Genomic DNA, 15338 nt, shown 5'->3' with positions numbered 1-15338 from the left:
TGTATGCATCACATCTGCAAGCTACACCTGCCTCCGCTAGCCCGTGATTGAAACTCTGCTTGTTTAGTAATTATGTACTTCACAGCTCAACATACTGTCACCAGTTCTTGATGATGGCTTCTTACTCACCCTGTTGTACTACATCAGCATATTCCTCTTCAGTATATTAGCTTGGTAGGAAAATGATTCAATAAAATTATAAATCATTTTTCATGCAATGAGTTTACCTCCTCTTCCTGTGTAAATTTTTAGATTGTGATAGACTAGAAAAGAGTAGGGTGCTCCAGATGAGAGGAGGACTTCTGGGGCAGGAGAAGAATCTCTTTAAAATAGCTAAGAAACGTTAATCACACTGTGTTTGTACTGAGCACTGTGTACCCATGATACCAAGCATGTAACACCTTTCAGTTTAGATTTGAGCATCTTAAATTTTTAGACAAAATACCAATGAAAAAGTAAAATAGCGTTATTTTTTTTAACTCATCTCTTAACAGAACTCTGTCATTTCACTGGTTAATGAGTCATCAAGCTCCCCCCACACACCCCCTGCAAATATTACATACGTATTTGGTAACCCGAAAGAGAACAGTTATACTCAGATACTTATTTATGGGTGGATCTGGGTTTCTTGTGCGGAAATACAACTGCCTGAAGTATACACACTGAAGTACTTACGCTTACTCCAGTAAAGGGCTTGTTTGTTTGTGGGTTGGTTGGTTTGTTGCTTGCTTCGGATTGTTTTAGTGCTTCAAGTTGGAAGAGAGATGCAACTGAGTATTTGGCAACCAGTCTGATAGCTCAGGTGGGATTCCAGTGGTACACTTCTCTGTAGGCATTTTCCCAGAGCAAAGGCACGGTCCTTCAGTTTCCCCACCTGACCCTCTCTGGTTGTCCACCACGGGCATGCCCTGCAGATACGAGAGGTGGTTACTCAAACGGCGGACTCCAGATCTTCATCACAGCTGAAAGTCAAGGTAACACAACTGAGACCCTGAATATCTCCAAGGTCTGGGGTGAAGTAAAAGCCTGTGAAGTCGCTTACCGTTCAGAGAAGGGGCATATTGAGTAGTTTATTGGATGCTGAGAGTGTGGTAGGGGAGAAGCAATGTTGGCACTATGATTGTGTGCATGGCTTCAGGGTGAGCTGGGGTTGGGAACAGGTGGTTGCACGAGCAATGCACACAGTCATAGTGCCACATGTATGTGGGTATCCGTGGAGCTGAGTAATCCTCAGCTTTGGTCTGAGAAGGTCAGCTTCAGGGGATGGGGCAGCACCCTGCTTGGAGATAGGCAACAGAAACAACAAGCCACTAAAAGCCAGGCATAGCAGGGGATTTCTGGAAAAAAAGGTGATGCCTCATTTTTACAGTGCTGCTGAGCACTTGACAGACAGCCCGGAGCTGCTGTTGCTGCATGCTGGAAGGATGGGTTGACTGGACCCCTGAGCTTCCCCAGTGGCCTGGGACACTGAGTGGGAGGGACAGCTTGTGCTTTTTGGGTACAATTGTTATAGGGGAAGGGAATGCATTGAAAGAGAGGGAGAATGTGCAAGGGATGCACTGAAGATGATAGAATGAGCACATCCCAGGTATGTGCAGGGGAATAAGAAGAGAGAACAATGTATTAGAAATATTAAAGCTGATAAAAGTAGGCATTGTGTGTATAATAGTTATTTAATTGCCGTGAGGCTCATGTGGCTGGAGAAAAGGGATTAGGGGAAGAAAGGCTATTGGAAACCAAGGTCTTCTGGTTAATATTTGGTATAAAACACTGCACTGAGTCGCAGAGAAAGGAAACCTGCAGCCAAAGGATGTGTAATGTCTAGAACCTCTTCTCCCAAACAGCCTGTGAAGGTTGCAGCTGGCACGTTTCAGACTGCACATGTTCAGACAGGAATTTTACCAATCCTCATTCGTCTTAGTAAATAAAATCCCTGGATTTATCTTCTGGATATAATATGTGCAGGTTTTTTCAAGAACTTGTGTCAACATTTGTGTCAGCAGGTGATAACAAACTTGTTTTGGTTTTTGAGTGTCACAGAACAGTTCACAGTTGTGTTTATGAACTTCAGCATTATTTTGACGGTAACGAGCATTTCGTATGTGCCCTTGTATAAAGTCAGGACTTGCTTTGCTAAGAAGCTTCAAGTGCCTGGTAAGCTGTTAACAGCCTGCAAGAAAAAGCAGCAGGAGGTAGGGGTAAATCCACCTAGCTTTGTCTGGAGGTTGCAGTTACATCTGTTGTGGCTAATGGCCTTGACATAGGGACGTTGTCTGGAGGTCAGACTGTACCTTAATTGAGTTCAGCCAGGGACAGCTGTAGAAAATGTGATGTGAGCACTGCATTTCTGTGTTCATCGCCCTGCTTAGGTTTGTGAATATGGAAGATAAATTCTTGGTTACGCCATGTGGCAGAGTCCTAAATGTCTACATAAAAAGTGTTGTTATGAATACCTTGATCTCCTCTTTTCCTGAAGACTTGTCTTTTTGAAAACATTTGAGATATGCAACCGTAGTTATTTAAAGAAAAATATCCAGAAATGTTCCTACAGTGAGATTGTTTACATATAACTGACATACCCTTTAATCTGCTATCAGATTTAGCGATGCATAATGATATGCACATTCAACGATATCTTCAACAAGAGAAGCAAGAGTATGAAATTTGAAAACAATTTCAATAGTTGCTTTTTCTCCCTTTTAATTATTTATTCCTGTATGTTTGTATGTGTTTTGGAATTTTGGAGGGATGAGGAGGAGACGGGAGCAAGGGTAAACACTGCAAAATTCCCAAAGACAATAAAAGCCAACCAACAAAACTCTTGGTGCATTGACCAGAACAGGAAGAATATGTTTAGGTGCCACGGTCATTTCAATTTCTGGCTGATAGGGGATTTTAAACAGAAAGTTTAAAACTGACACTCTGTCCTTTGCCTTTATCTCTGTTCCAGATGAAAAGGAGAAATTTGAACCCACAGTCTTCAGGGATACGATTGTCCAAGGCCTCAATGAAGCTGGGAATGACCTGGAGGCTATAGCCAAGTTTCTGGATGCAACTGGCTCACGGCTTGATTATCGCCGCTATGCTGACACACTCTTTGATATTTTGGTAGCTGGCAGCATGCTAGGTAAACTGCAGTGTACCTGATGCAGAATTTTGAGGATCAGCCTTGTTTCTTTTAACATGCTGTCTTCCTTTACAAAGTGGAAACTATAAACTGTGTTACTATTTCACTTACCTAGATACTTCTTGGATCTCGTATCATAGAACTGTTTATTGCTTGTAGTGCGGCAATACCTAGGTGTTTGATTGTGTGAGGCATTCTGCAAATACCGGAAAAAATGGACGCTGCTCTGAGAAGCCGTCAGTCTGAGCTGCAAGAGCACATAAATGCAACAGCAAAGAAAGTGAGAGAGATGCTAACTAGGGGTAACAGAGGAATTTGTTAGCCTGAAAAGGTGTAATACAGCACTCCAGGTTATTATCTGTTGCAAAGCTTGCTTTGTAGACATTGCAACAAAGGCTAGCTAAGAGAAGTGAAGGATAATGAGTGCCTAGTGCATGTTCACATGGCATTTCTCCTAGGTGTCACTGGCAGCATGGGCAAAAAAATGTCTTTCGCCTTGCTCTGTATTTTGAACAAGTTGGCTCTTTTTACTGGTCATGTTCATTTGATTCCTGCTTCCTGCTCTTTGGTATGTAAAAATAAAAGGTGTTTTTGTAAGACTTGAGGTAACGCAGGACACAAAAGCCAGCGGAAGTATCTAGGAAAAAAGCTCTCAACAAAATAAGCTGGGAGAAAAGTTTTGCAGTGGTGTTTTGAATGTTTACGTGGGCCTGGTAAGCATTGGAGGGGTTAGGGAGATCACACAGAATCACAGGGGTTGGAAAGGACCTCTGGAGATCATCTAGTCCAACCCCCCTGCTGGAATAGGGTCACCTAGAGCAGGTTACACAGGAACGCGTCCAGGTGGGTTTTGAATGTCTCCAGAGAAGTAGGCTCCACCACCTCCCTGGGCAGCCTGTTCCAGTGCTCTGCCACCCTCAGAGTAAAGTTTTTCCTCATGTTTAGATGGAATTTCCTGTGTTCTAGTTTGTGCCCGTTACCTCTTGCCCTGTGTCCGGGCACCACTGAAAAGAGCCTGGCCCCATCCTCTTATCACCTGCCATTTAGATATTTATAAGCATTGATGAGATCCCCTCTCAGTCTTCTCTTCTCCAGGCTAAACAGGTGTCTCAGCCTTTCCTCATAAGAGAGATGCTCCAGTCCCTTGATTATCTTTGTAGCCCTCTGCTGAACCCTCTCCAATAATTCCCTGTCCTTCTTGAACCGGGGAGCCCAGAACTGGACACAGTACTCCAGATGTGGCCTCACCAGGGCAGAGTAGAGGGGGAGGATGACCTCCCTTGAGCTGCTGGCCACGCTTTTTATAGTGCACCCCAGGATACCATTGTTCCAAAGATATCAGATGTTCCAAGTCCTCAAATTAGTAACAGAGTGCTAATACTTTTCTCTTTGGAAAGGATTTACGTCATTGTGGTGTTTAAAGAAGTAGTAGTTAAAATATGCGCAAGGGTTATGCTCCAGCCCGTGCTTATTGGATCATACTCAGTGCTCTCAAAAACAGCTAAGTCCTGAATGTCTCAGTCGTGTGAGGTCTGTGTGATCTAAGATGCAGCATATCAGCCAGCTGTCCCTTCTGTCCGGTGCCAACACAGCCTGGCAAAGCTCTGCCTCTCTCTCTCCTCCCCTCCCCCCGCTAGCTCTTACTCTTGCCTTTTGCCTAAGTAATACTAACATAAGACTTATTAAATCTTGTAATTATAGAACATTCTCTAAAGTGAGAAATTGTTTCTTGCCTTTCTTTTTTTCTTTCTTTCTTTTAGCTCCTGGAGGCACACGCATAGATGACAATGACAAGACCAAGATGACCAACCACTGTGTATTTTTTGCAGATGAAGATCATGATGCCATCCGAAATTATGCTCAGGTCAATAAAGGCGTGGTTGATTGCTGTTTTCTGTTTATGTATGAAAAGGGATTATCGTGGAACATCTGCAGACTGTCTAGGCTGCAATAGGCTACTTACAGGGCAATTGAAAATCCAGTTAACCAGTAATCTACCCTAACCTATAAATTTTAGGTAAGAAAATTGGATGTCTGAGATAGTCTGAGCACAGTTAGCAATGCTTTCTTTTACAGGGTCTTACTTAATTCATTCTGCTGTTGGTCCAGTATATTTTTAGACACCATCCTTATTATTTTTGTTGACCTTTTCTGTATTCAGCCTGAAAGATTTGTATGAACGTATTTTTAGAAACACATGAAGTATATGAATGACAAAAAATATAAAGCTTACGCCTCCAACCTTTAGTTGTATAACTAGTTAGGAATAGGGCATATTATTCCAAGAGCTTTCATTTCTCCTGCGTAAGTTATATATAATTTCTTTTTGCAGGAATAAGGCTTGCACAAATAGGCCTATGTGAAATTAACACAAATAAGCAACGAAGCCTAAAACATTATTGAAGAGAAGCTAATCTTGCGTAACTCCTTAATGGAAGATAATATTATATGAGAAAATACAGTAAGAATTCTATTGAAAGTTCAAAGCCACCACACAATTTTGGATACGAGTAGTATTGCATTAAAATGCAATACCATTGAAACTCCCATGTGTCAAAAGTCTATTGTTAGTTGAGTCACATATTTATCTTTTTAAATAACTAGTTATTATTGGGATTGAAAGCATAAAAGTCCCTGTCCCTGCTAAGGTGTTGAGGGTGGTAAGTTGCTGAAAAGGTGCATGGTTGAATTAAAGGGTGCTGGGATCAGAATCTGCATCAGTAACAAATGTTTGTTAAATAGCAGAAAGCTCCTTTGAAAACGCATCTTTGATAATCTGAGGAAGTGAAATATACTTATTTCAGGAAAAGGGGTCGATATATCTTGTGTTGATACTGTCGTCTTGAATTTTAATATTTTAATGGTTTGATCACAAAAATTGGCAGTACCAGTCCTCCAGGGAGAAATTTAACTTTAAAATAAAAGGTTACACATTGGAAAATTGAAAGGAAGGCTTCAGGATTTGAAGCAGTGGAATTTTCAATGTATTCTCTGCATTTCAAACCAAAAGCCACCAAACTAAGTCAACATTTTGTAGTTAATGCCTGAAGAGATGTGTCCTTTTATAGACCTCACCTGGTTTTTTTCATGCATAGTGGAAAATAGAGCTCTTTCTGTATTATGAAAGAGTGGAGCTAGGCTAAAATAGTGTTTGGATCTTCCTTATCTTCTAGGTAATTTTTTACTCTGACTCCCACATAAACCAGTAGTGTGGCTCGGTTTTTGTGGTTTTAGTCATGGAAACAATTCAAAGAGTGAAAAGTCTTCAACAAAAAAGACTAAAGCAAGTGTTGATATTTTAGCAGACTATTTGCTTATGAAGTGTACTTCTGTCACTTACAGGAACTTACAAAAATATACAAAATTTTGTTTGGAAATATGAACAAGATGCTAGCTTACATTTTTGTCTTATACCTTATTCTACACCTTATTTTTTAAGAATTCTGCATCTCTCTGCCTCTCAGCATGTACGCAATTTGATTTTCACTTGTTCTGAGCCAAAAATCCTACCATTTGGGATGTCTGGATGTATTTTTCATTCTTTGGAAAATGAATTGAAACTTTCTAAACTTAATTTCTCCCCCCACCACCATCCAGCCTGACAATAATGTCATCTGTTCCCCATACAAACCTTTTTAGCTGTGGCAGTGAGTCTCGTGTTTTGTGCCCTTTGTGCAGTAGTGAAAGCACTGATTTTTTTATTTAATTTCTTATCTCTCCCTTCTTCCATTTGAATGCATCCTGCACCTGTGCTGCTTCTGCTTTCGTAATCTGTGGTCACATGATGGGAAACACATGGTGAAAACCGGAGAACAAGTGTTTCGAAGAACATACTTGTACAAACTGTCAAATGTTCTTCCTCTTTGCCTGGCAGTAGTGTGTTTTGTTGTAAGCATTTGTGTTAGTGGATTTGACAAAGATTCTGCATCTATGAAGATGGCCAGCAGTGCTACCTGACTGCCGCGCTCCATCGGTTTACACCTGACAGCTTCCCCGGAGAGCTGCCATTACCCAGGGGAAGGGTGCAGAGTTTCCTGCTCCTTTCCCCCCTGCTTTTGATCTATGGATAGGGTGAAAAGTAGTGTAGGGATAAAATTTTGAGAAATATGAAAAAGACAACTCTCAAACCTGCAGGAAATTCTCCGATTCAAACATCGCACTCTGAAGGAAGAATTGCAAAAATTGTATTTTTCCACTTGCGAACAAACTAATAGAGAAGGATGTTTCATGCTCTGCCATGAGACAGAGAACGCCACAGACGACTGGAGAAATATCATTCCGCTGGCTGCTTATTTCCTGGAAACAACGTCTAAAGAATAATTGTGCAGTGGAATAGTAGAGTATCAGCAGCCAGCAGTGTTTCTTACTTTATCTTTCCTGTTGTGGAGATAATAAAAAGAAAAAAAATTGTCTTATCATGGACTAATCAAAGATACTCTTTATGGATTCTGTAGAAGCAGTCTTATTTCCCTTTGCCTTTTTGTAGAGCAGGATTGCTGCAATTGTTACATTTTTTTATGTTAATCTGTGTTTATGTTTAGGTCTTCAATAAACTTATCAGGAGATACAAATACCTGGAGAAAGCATTTGAAGATGAAATCAAAAAGGTAATGTTGGTGGCAGTCTCCTCTTGAGTGCTAATATTTTTTAACCTATGTCTAATATAACTTTAGCTGTATAAATGCGGCACTGTTATGTATTTTATTTATCTCCGCTGGAAAAGAGGGTGGAATCTAGAGGTGGCAGCTTTCATCTGCAAATTTATCTCTGTGGGAATACTGCTGGCAGCACTCGGTGTATAGTAATTCTAAATTAGTGCTTCCTTTGGTTGCTTTGACCAAACTCATCTTCTTCTCCCAGGATTTTCTGTGCAGAACTTCGATATGCTTTGGGGTATAGCTCTTAATGAGAGGTAGTGTTGCTATCCTGCTAAGAGAACAGCTGTCCGTGGCTTTCTTCTATAGAATTAAATGCAAGTCTGCTGTGCAGAACGTCACTTGATGTATGAGTGTTAAACTACTCCTGCATCGTGGAATGAATCCTGACCACAAGTTTGCATATTTGAGGGCATAGATATGTGCAAGAGAAAGTCACCACCACTGTCAGAGTGCACAGGATTTGCCTCTTAGACTGTACTGGATATTTATGGAAACTGTTTTGTTTTGTGATACTGAATTCTAAGGAGACAGGAGAAACCTGGGTAGAAATTTTTGAAAAACAAAATACAGATTTATTTTGTCTATTTTGAGTTCCTAGTAACAGATGTAAATATCTTTTTCTAATGGCCTGAACAAGTAATAATCACTGTGCTGTGCTGTGAGTTAACAGGCATGCTGATAATGACAAAACCTGTCCTGTGACTAAAATACCATGTTTGTTAAAAGTAAAAGTGTGTTTCCATATCATTTAAGCATTAGAAAGATTGCTTCAAGGGTCAAGTGAGGGTAAGTCTGGAGCACGATGCCTCCCTGCCACCTCTTGTGGCTCTGATAAATTTGGCTCTGATTTATACATTCTTGCTCATATAGGAAATTATTTTCACGCTTGTGGCCAGCATGCCTATTAACTGATGCTGATTGCTCAGTACATCCTTCTAAAGACCTAAATTTACCTCTTTCCCCACACAAATCTAATGTTCTTGCTGTTAATTACTATAATCATTGACATGAGAAGCGCTGACTCATAGCATTCAAGTTTCAGAGAGTGTTCAGCATATTAAGCAAGTGCCATGTCAATTCAAGCCGCCTCCTCGCTCTTCTGTAACTTGCTTGGGTTTGAGTCCTTTAAGTTTCTAAGAATTCACTTTGCGCACTTAATAACAAGATGAGACTATGGTAGATGTATAATAGGCTCTCTAGTTGAGGAAGAAACTAGCTTGAGAGAATGCAAATAATTTGAGGTACTGTGTGACTGGAGTCATGATGCTCATTTAAAAGCATTGGAAGCACCCTAGCCATGGTAGCACAGGGTCAGAGTGGGCTCGTTCACTTTGCAGACTGCAAATCTCAATTCTGCATACATCTTTTTTATAGTTTTCAGTGTCAGATTATATCCTGATCACAAGATGAGGTTTGCATAGGGGTCCTAGGCTGGGGGGTAATTTTTCCATCTGCCCTTCCATCACCACCCTTAGCTCTGGTGTGAATCTCAGCGCGGCTCCTGGGGACCTGGCCTTTCGGCGGGGGTGCTGGGTGCACTCTCTTCCTCAGTTAAGGCAGTTTATCTGACAATGACAAACTGGGAAGGTGGTTGTGAAAGTCTGGGCCTGCGTATCGCACCTGTGTGGTCATTGCCTTAAAAACCTTGAGGACTATTGGTAGATGCCTTTTGCTTACTTTCTTCCTCACCCTGCTTGCGTGAACCCACCAAGTGACTGTCTTCTCGCTGATGAGGCTGCTGGGTTTTTAACTATTTAATGCTTTAATCCCCATGTGCAGTAACTTGTGTGAGAGTAGCTGCTCACAGACGGTCAGAAGATAGATACATTAGTATTTCTAGAAGGTGGTTCTGCAAGATTTAATAGTTCAAAGACTACTGCAGTTAGTTGGTAGTTAGAAAAGCAAGAGAGCGACTCCTTGATGTTGTTTCATGGGTCACTGTCCCAGCAATGAAAGTGATTTTTCTGGCAGATGCGTTAGGCAGCTAGGGCACTTGGGGGGAAAATTAGCTCTTCTCACAGAAAAAGTCATGCTAAAAAAAACAAGGCAAAACCAGCAGTTTCACGCTAAAGAAGCAGATGGTGTCAGTGGGACTTCTCTTTCAAGAGAGATTGTCTTAAATGGCAGTATTTGTACAAGTATTTGCTTTTATGTCTTCTAGTTCATAATTTTGTTGTTAGGACATTATTATTTTCCAGCACCTTTCCCTTTTTTTGTCTGCTTCTGGCTTTCAACTATTTTATTTCTTAACTCTCTCCCTCCAAAATTGCCAGTTCTTTGTTCTAGTGACATAAGCAAACCATACATCGAAATTTTTACATCTGAATTATTTTGTGCAAGCAATTTCAACAAAAGACAAAGATGTTTATATGCATTTCTCACCCGTTGGGCTTTGATATAGGCAGCTTAAGTTCATGTGAGCACTGCCCAGTGTACCAGCATAGACCTATGACAACATTTTACAATAATTTTAGCAAAATTCTCAGTTCCAAATTTGTGTTCATCTTTCTTACGTATGTATTTCTGTTCAGGTCAGCGGATAAAGAATGCACTATTAGCTTTCTATATAGTGTGTTTGCATGTTTAAGTGGCATTCTATATGCTGTTGGGGGATTTTTTATCAGAATTGGGAAAAAGTACAGGTAAGTATGTTTTTGTCCTAACGGTGGTAAATATTATGGAGTCTTATGAGAATGTCTGAAGTACTGGGAGACGTTATGAGGTCCTTTGTTCGTGTTCCAGTTTTCCTAATGAAGCAACCCTAAATCAAGCTGGGGATTATGAAATAAGAAGAGACTAACATTCTGAGATCAAATGGGGCGTAAACAGAGATGCTTTAAGTCAGCTAAATGAAAGGCAAGAATCAGTCAGCGGGTATCTGTTGTTATGTTAGCTACCTTCTCCATTGCTGCTTGTCTACAGATGTGACAAACTCTCAGATGCTAAAGCAACAGACCACTTCAGATAACGAAGATATAAAAAGACACCACACTCCCTGTGTGGATAAAATTCCTTAATTTTCACTATTAAGTTTTCCAGATCGCAAGAGAGCAGAAGCACTTTTCTTATATGCTTTTTAATGTTCCGTGCGTATCTTTACTTGTGCGTATCTTTTATGCCCACACTTTGTGCCTAAAAGACTTTTTCTTTAAAGACAAAAATAGCATGGAACAGCACATTAGGTCTGGTCTTGTGCTTATTAGGCATTCTGAACTCCCACTTAAATAGGTGGGAGTTCTTATAGCTATGAGAGAAATACAAAATTCTGAGCCAGAACTGCGCATTTTATGCCTGCAATCAGTCTGTAGCTAACAAAAGCAGTAATTCCAATCCTTGGCTAAGCATCAGCGGGAACTTTCTGTGGGTGGTTTGATACTATTCTGAAGTGACTTGGACATTTTGTGACTTCCCTGCTGAGGTTTGTAATAGTGGTGGTAAAAGAAGAGCTCCTGAAGTAATTAGCAGTAAAAATCTGAAACAACAGCTTTGAACTGAATGTTTTGTTCTTTTTGGTGGTTTTTAAGTGGGTTTATTAAAGCTTTTCATTCTCCTTATCACCCATTCTCCCCCTAAATTATGTTTAATTGTGAAACTATGTTTCACAATTGCTTGAAAATATAGAATAATGTCCTTGAGCAGCAGAAAATGACATGTATAAGTTTATTTGAGCTGCTTTTCAAAAATGTTAGTAAAACAAAAATCATGCTAGTAGCACCAGCAGTACTTTAAATAGTGAGAGACGTGTAGAAGACAAGGCTGCTGCTCAAAACATACTGCAATGGGGTACAGTTCAAGAACACCATAATTCAGATTCATGCTAAGAGACTTTCAAGAACCGTATTTCAAAGGAAAGGGAAGAGGGTGAGGCTGTGAACTTTGTAGATATGTGATTTCAGACCTTGCAAAACGTTTGAACAAATGTGTATTTCTCAAAACTGAAGCTGATAAATATTTGGATGTCCTTCTCTTAGAATCCTTCTCCACCTTGGGCTGCGTAACCCCAGCTTTGCAGCTGGATTTCCTGCCGTTGTTGCTTTCGTGACTTAAATCTGATCTGAAGGGGTAGAACTGTTCATGATCTACTCGTTACTGACAAAACCCAAGGGAGGTTACAGCTCAGAAGTATGTCAAAACCTGGTTTGTCATGTTAAAGTAGTCAGTGTGACCACTTTCTAATCAAAACCCACATCTCTTACTTATATGGGAGCAGAAGGAAAAAGAGTTAAAGTAGGCTACACAGAAATCTAAAGCTGTTTCCTCTTTATTAACAGTCTCAGTACTTACAGTGAAGAGCAAAAGGTCTAACTCCAATTTTTTTCTTGTGCAGATCTCATTTTGGTACAGTATTGTTGGTAAAGCTTATATAAAGAAAGGTTTAAATCACCAGGCCTCCATTTTGTACTAGGTTTATATTGAAATCCTGTAAAAATGTTTTCATTCTTCCCATTAAATGTGGCCCTGGAGTTCCTTTACCTGCACTATTATATATGCCAGTTAATTGCTGCATTTGGAAACACAGCACACCACTTGTTTCTCACACGTATATTTAGAAACTATAATTCCATTCATCTGCATCCCAAATTTTCGTACATTTTTTGGTTGTGAGTCACAGTTTGCCGAAATAAAATTACACCTTGAGATTTTATAGTTTCATAATTTTTCTTTTAAGCTAAAACTGGATGTTGCGCTCATTTGTTTGGTTGGGTTTTTTCAAGTGGGCTTCAGCCAAATGATTAGTCTGTGGCTGAATCATTCAGGCCTGTGTAAGCTGTAATTTAAAAGTGATGTTGTTATGTAAGTACTACCGTATGAATGAGGTTTTTATCAGTTCTGTTCACTGATACAGAGCAGAGCTATTCATAAAACGCTGCGTGAGTTTTAATAACTTGCTTCATTAGTTATCTGGATTTTAAAAATATCACTATGTTGAGAAAGCTTTACAATTAATGATAAGCTACTTAGATAGCTGATATTATCAATGATCTGGATGAGGGGATTGAGTGCACCCTCAGTAAGTTTGCAGACGACACCAAACTAGGCGGGCATGTTGATCTGCTTGAGGGTAGGAAGGCTCTACAGAGGGACCTGGACAGGCTGGATCGATGCTGTATGAGGTTTAACAAGGCCAAGTGCCGGGTCCTGCATTTCGGTCACAACAACCCCAAGCAACGCTACAGGCTTGGGGCAGAGTGGCTGGAAAGCTGCCCAGCAGAAAAGGACCTGGGGGTGCTGGTGGATGGCCAGCTTAACATGAGCCAGCAGTGTGCCCAGGTGGCCAAGAAGGCCAACAGCATTCTGGCTTGTATCAGGAATAGCGTGGCCAGCAGGAGTAGGGAAGTCATCATGCCTCTGTACTCGGCACTGGTGAGGCCTCACCTCAAGTACTGAGTTCAGTTCTGGGCCCCTCTGTACAAGAGGGACATTGAAGTGCTGGAGCGTGTCCAGAGGAGAGCTACCAGGCTGGTGAGGGCTCTGGAGACCAGGTCACATGAGGAGAGGCTGAGGGAGCTGGGCATGTTTAGCTTGGAGAAGAGGAGGCTGAGGGGAGACCTCATTGCCCTCTACAACTACCTGAAAGGAGGTGGAGAGAGGTGGGTGTTGGCCTCTTCTCCCAGGTGAATAATGACAGGACCAGAGGAAATGGTCTGAAGTTGTGGCAGGGGGGGTTTAGATTAGATATTAGGAAGAATGACTTTACTGAAAGAGTGGTCAGGCACTGGAACAGCCTGCCCAGGGAGATGGCTGAGTCACCATCCCTAGAGGTGTTTAAGAAACGTCTAGATGTGGCACTTCAGGGCATGCTCTAGTGGCAGAGATTGTAGGTTGTTTGGTTGGACTCGATGATCTTAAGGGTCCTTTCCAACCATGAAGATTCTGTGATCTTGGAGAAGAGCTCTCAGTGTCCACGGTGACAAACAAGCCCAGGGACATGTGTGATATTCTGTCCCTTTGTATGGGTAGGATTTGATAATTAAGAAATACCCTTAATTTGGAGACCAGGTGGGACTTTTCCATCAGAATGAGCTGTTCTGCTTTGATTGTGTTTATTGCTTATTTGGAGAAGGAAGGAGGGCGTAATGACAGCAGAAGGTAGGTGAATAAACTGCTGGTAGTTGAAGAGGGAGATGAGTATTGGTTTTTTAACTTCAGAAATGGATGTCTGCAGTCTTTTTTTTTTTCTTTTTTTTTTTCTTTTTTTGCTTGTGGGGATGGTAAATTTGTAAGCTAGCTTCTGATGGAGTCAGCAGCTTTTCGCAATGAATGAAGCTGCCCTTTGCTGTCCAGCCTCCTTTTTCCCATCACCCATGTTGTGACTGCTAACAACATGTTGAGAAAACATTATTGTTAACAGGAATGCTATTGACAAAACCTGCTTTTGCACATTTTTTTTCCTGATGTAAAGGAAAAGAGGTGTAGTGTACTTCAGTGGTACGCTTTCAAATCATTCATTTTAACATATGAAATTAAGATATTTAAAATAGACTTAGTTGCCTTTTTTAGACTTGTAAGAGGTAAATACATATGTCAGATTTATTAGCAGTTAAGATTGTGAGACTTGTAATTTTTTCTCAAGCTATTTTTTTCCTCTTGTAATTAGTAGTGGGAATGGCAAGGTCTTAAAGCAGCTTTTGTTCCCGTCTCTCCTTTGTCAGCTTTATCAAGAATGTCTGAACTTGAAATATATTTCTTATTTTAGTCAATAGAAAAAACTATCGTAATTGTGCTGTGTTCCCTTCCCCAAAAGGAAAACAGGAAACTTTCTCATCCTTTTATTGTTCACATGAGTAATAGCTTTTGTAAGCTAGAAGATCAACTGCAACTGTGTGGGGCTTAGTCCGAAGTCAGAAGACGTGAATGGGCAGGCTCCTGTCAGCCTGTTGAAATCAGCAAGTCTGTGATCCCATAATTTCTGTGGGTCTCAAGCCTTTAACAAGCACTTTTATTTTTATACATGTGTACCTATATCTGGAGAAGGCAGGCCTTATTTCCCTTAGTAAGGCCATATTCCACATGCTTGCGTTCTTACGGAACGTGAAGTTATAAGCGATTAGTGAAATAGCACTGCCGTGATTGTGACGTGATTGCTATTATTTATAGTGGGACTTCTTGAGAAATAAGAAATTAAACTGCTAATACTCGTCTCTACCTGTTATCATTGCCCATGGCTCAAATGTATCTTTTTTTTTTATTTTATTTTTCTTGTCTGACCCACAGCTTCTGCTGTTTCTTAAAGCCTTTACTGAGACAGAACAGACAAAGCTGGCAATGCTTTCTGGCATCCTGTTAGCCAACGGGACTCTTCCTGCTACAATTTTAACAAGTCTCTTCACTGACAATATAGTCAAAGAAGGTAATTTTCTGTATGATCTTTTTTTTTTACATTGGCTTTAATCGGAGATGTATTTATTGCAGTATACTTTCTATGTTGGAAGCCTGAAACTGCACAACGGAAATCAGTATTTTAAAGCAGATGTGTATACAGGTAGCAATGGCCAACATACTTTGTGAAATCTAATAAGAGGGCAGCCAAACATAGGAAAAAAGCAAAAACA

General features: G+C 40.6%; 1 protein-coding gene across 1 annotated transcript in view; it reads left to right on the top strand.

Annotated features, from left to right (window-relative positions):
- Positions 1–15338, top strand: part of BZW2 (basic leucine zipper and W2 domains 2) — a 60536-nt gene that overhangs the window by 25352 nt on the left and 19846 nt on the right. The window contains exons 3-6 of the mRNA XM_054192972.1: positions 2951–3127; positions 4888–4991; positions 7669–7734; positions 15001–15136. Of these exons, the coding sequence (XP_054048947.1) occupies positions 2951–3127; positions 4888–4991; positions 7669–7734; positions 15001–15136 (483 nt within the window). The remainder of the gene's footprint in view (positions 1–2950; positions 3128–4887; positions 4992–7668; positions 7735–15000; positions 15137–15338) is intronic.

The sequence above is a fragment of the Rissa tridactyla genome, chromosome 2 (genome assembly GCF_028500815.1).
Source record: "Rissa tridactyla isolate bRisTri1 chromosome 2, bRisTri1.patW.cur.20221130, whole genome shotgun sequence".
Classification (NCBI taxonomy): Eukaryota; Metazoa; Chordata; class Aves; order Charadriiformes; family Laridae; genus Rissa; species Rissa tridactyla.
This window is presented reverse-complemented; position numbering and strand designations above follow the sequence as displayed.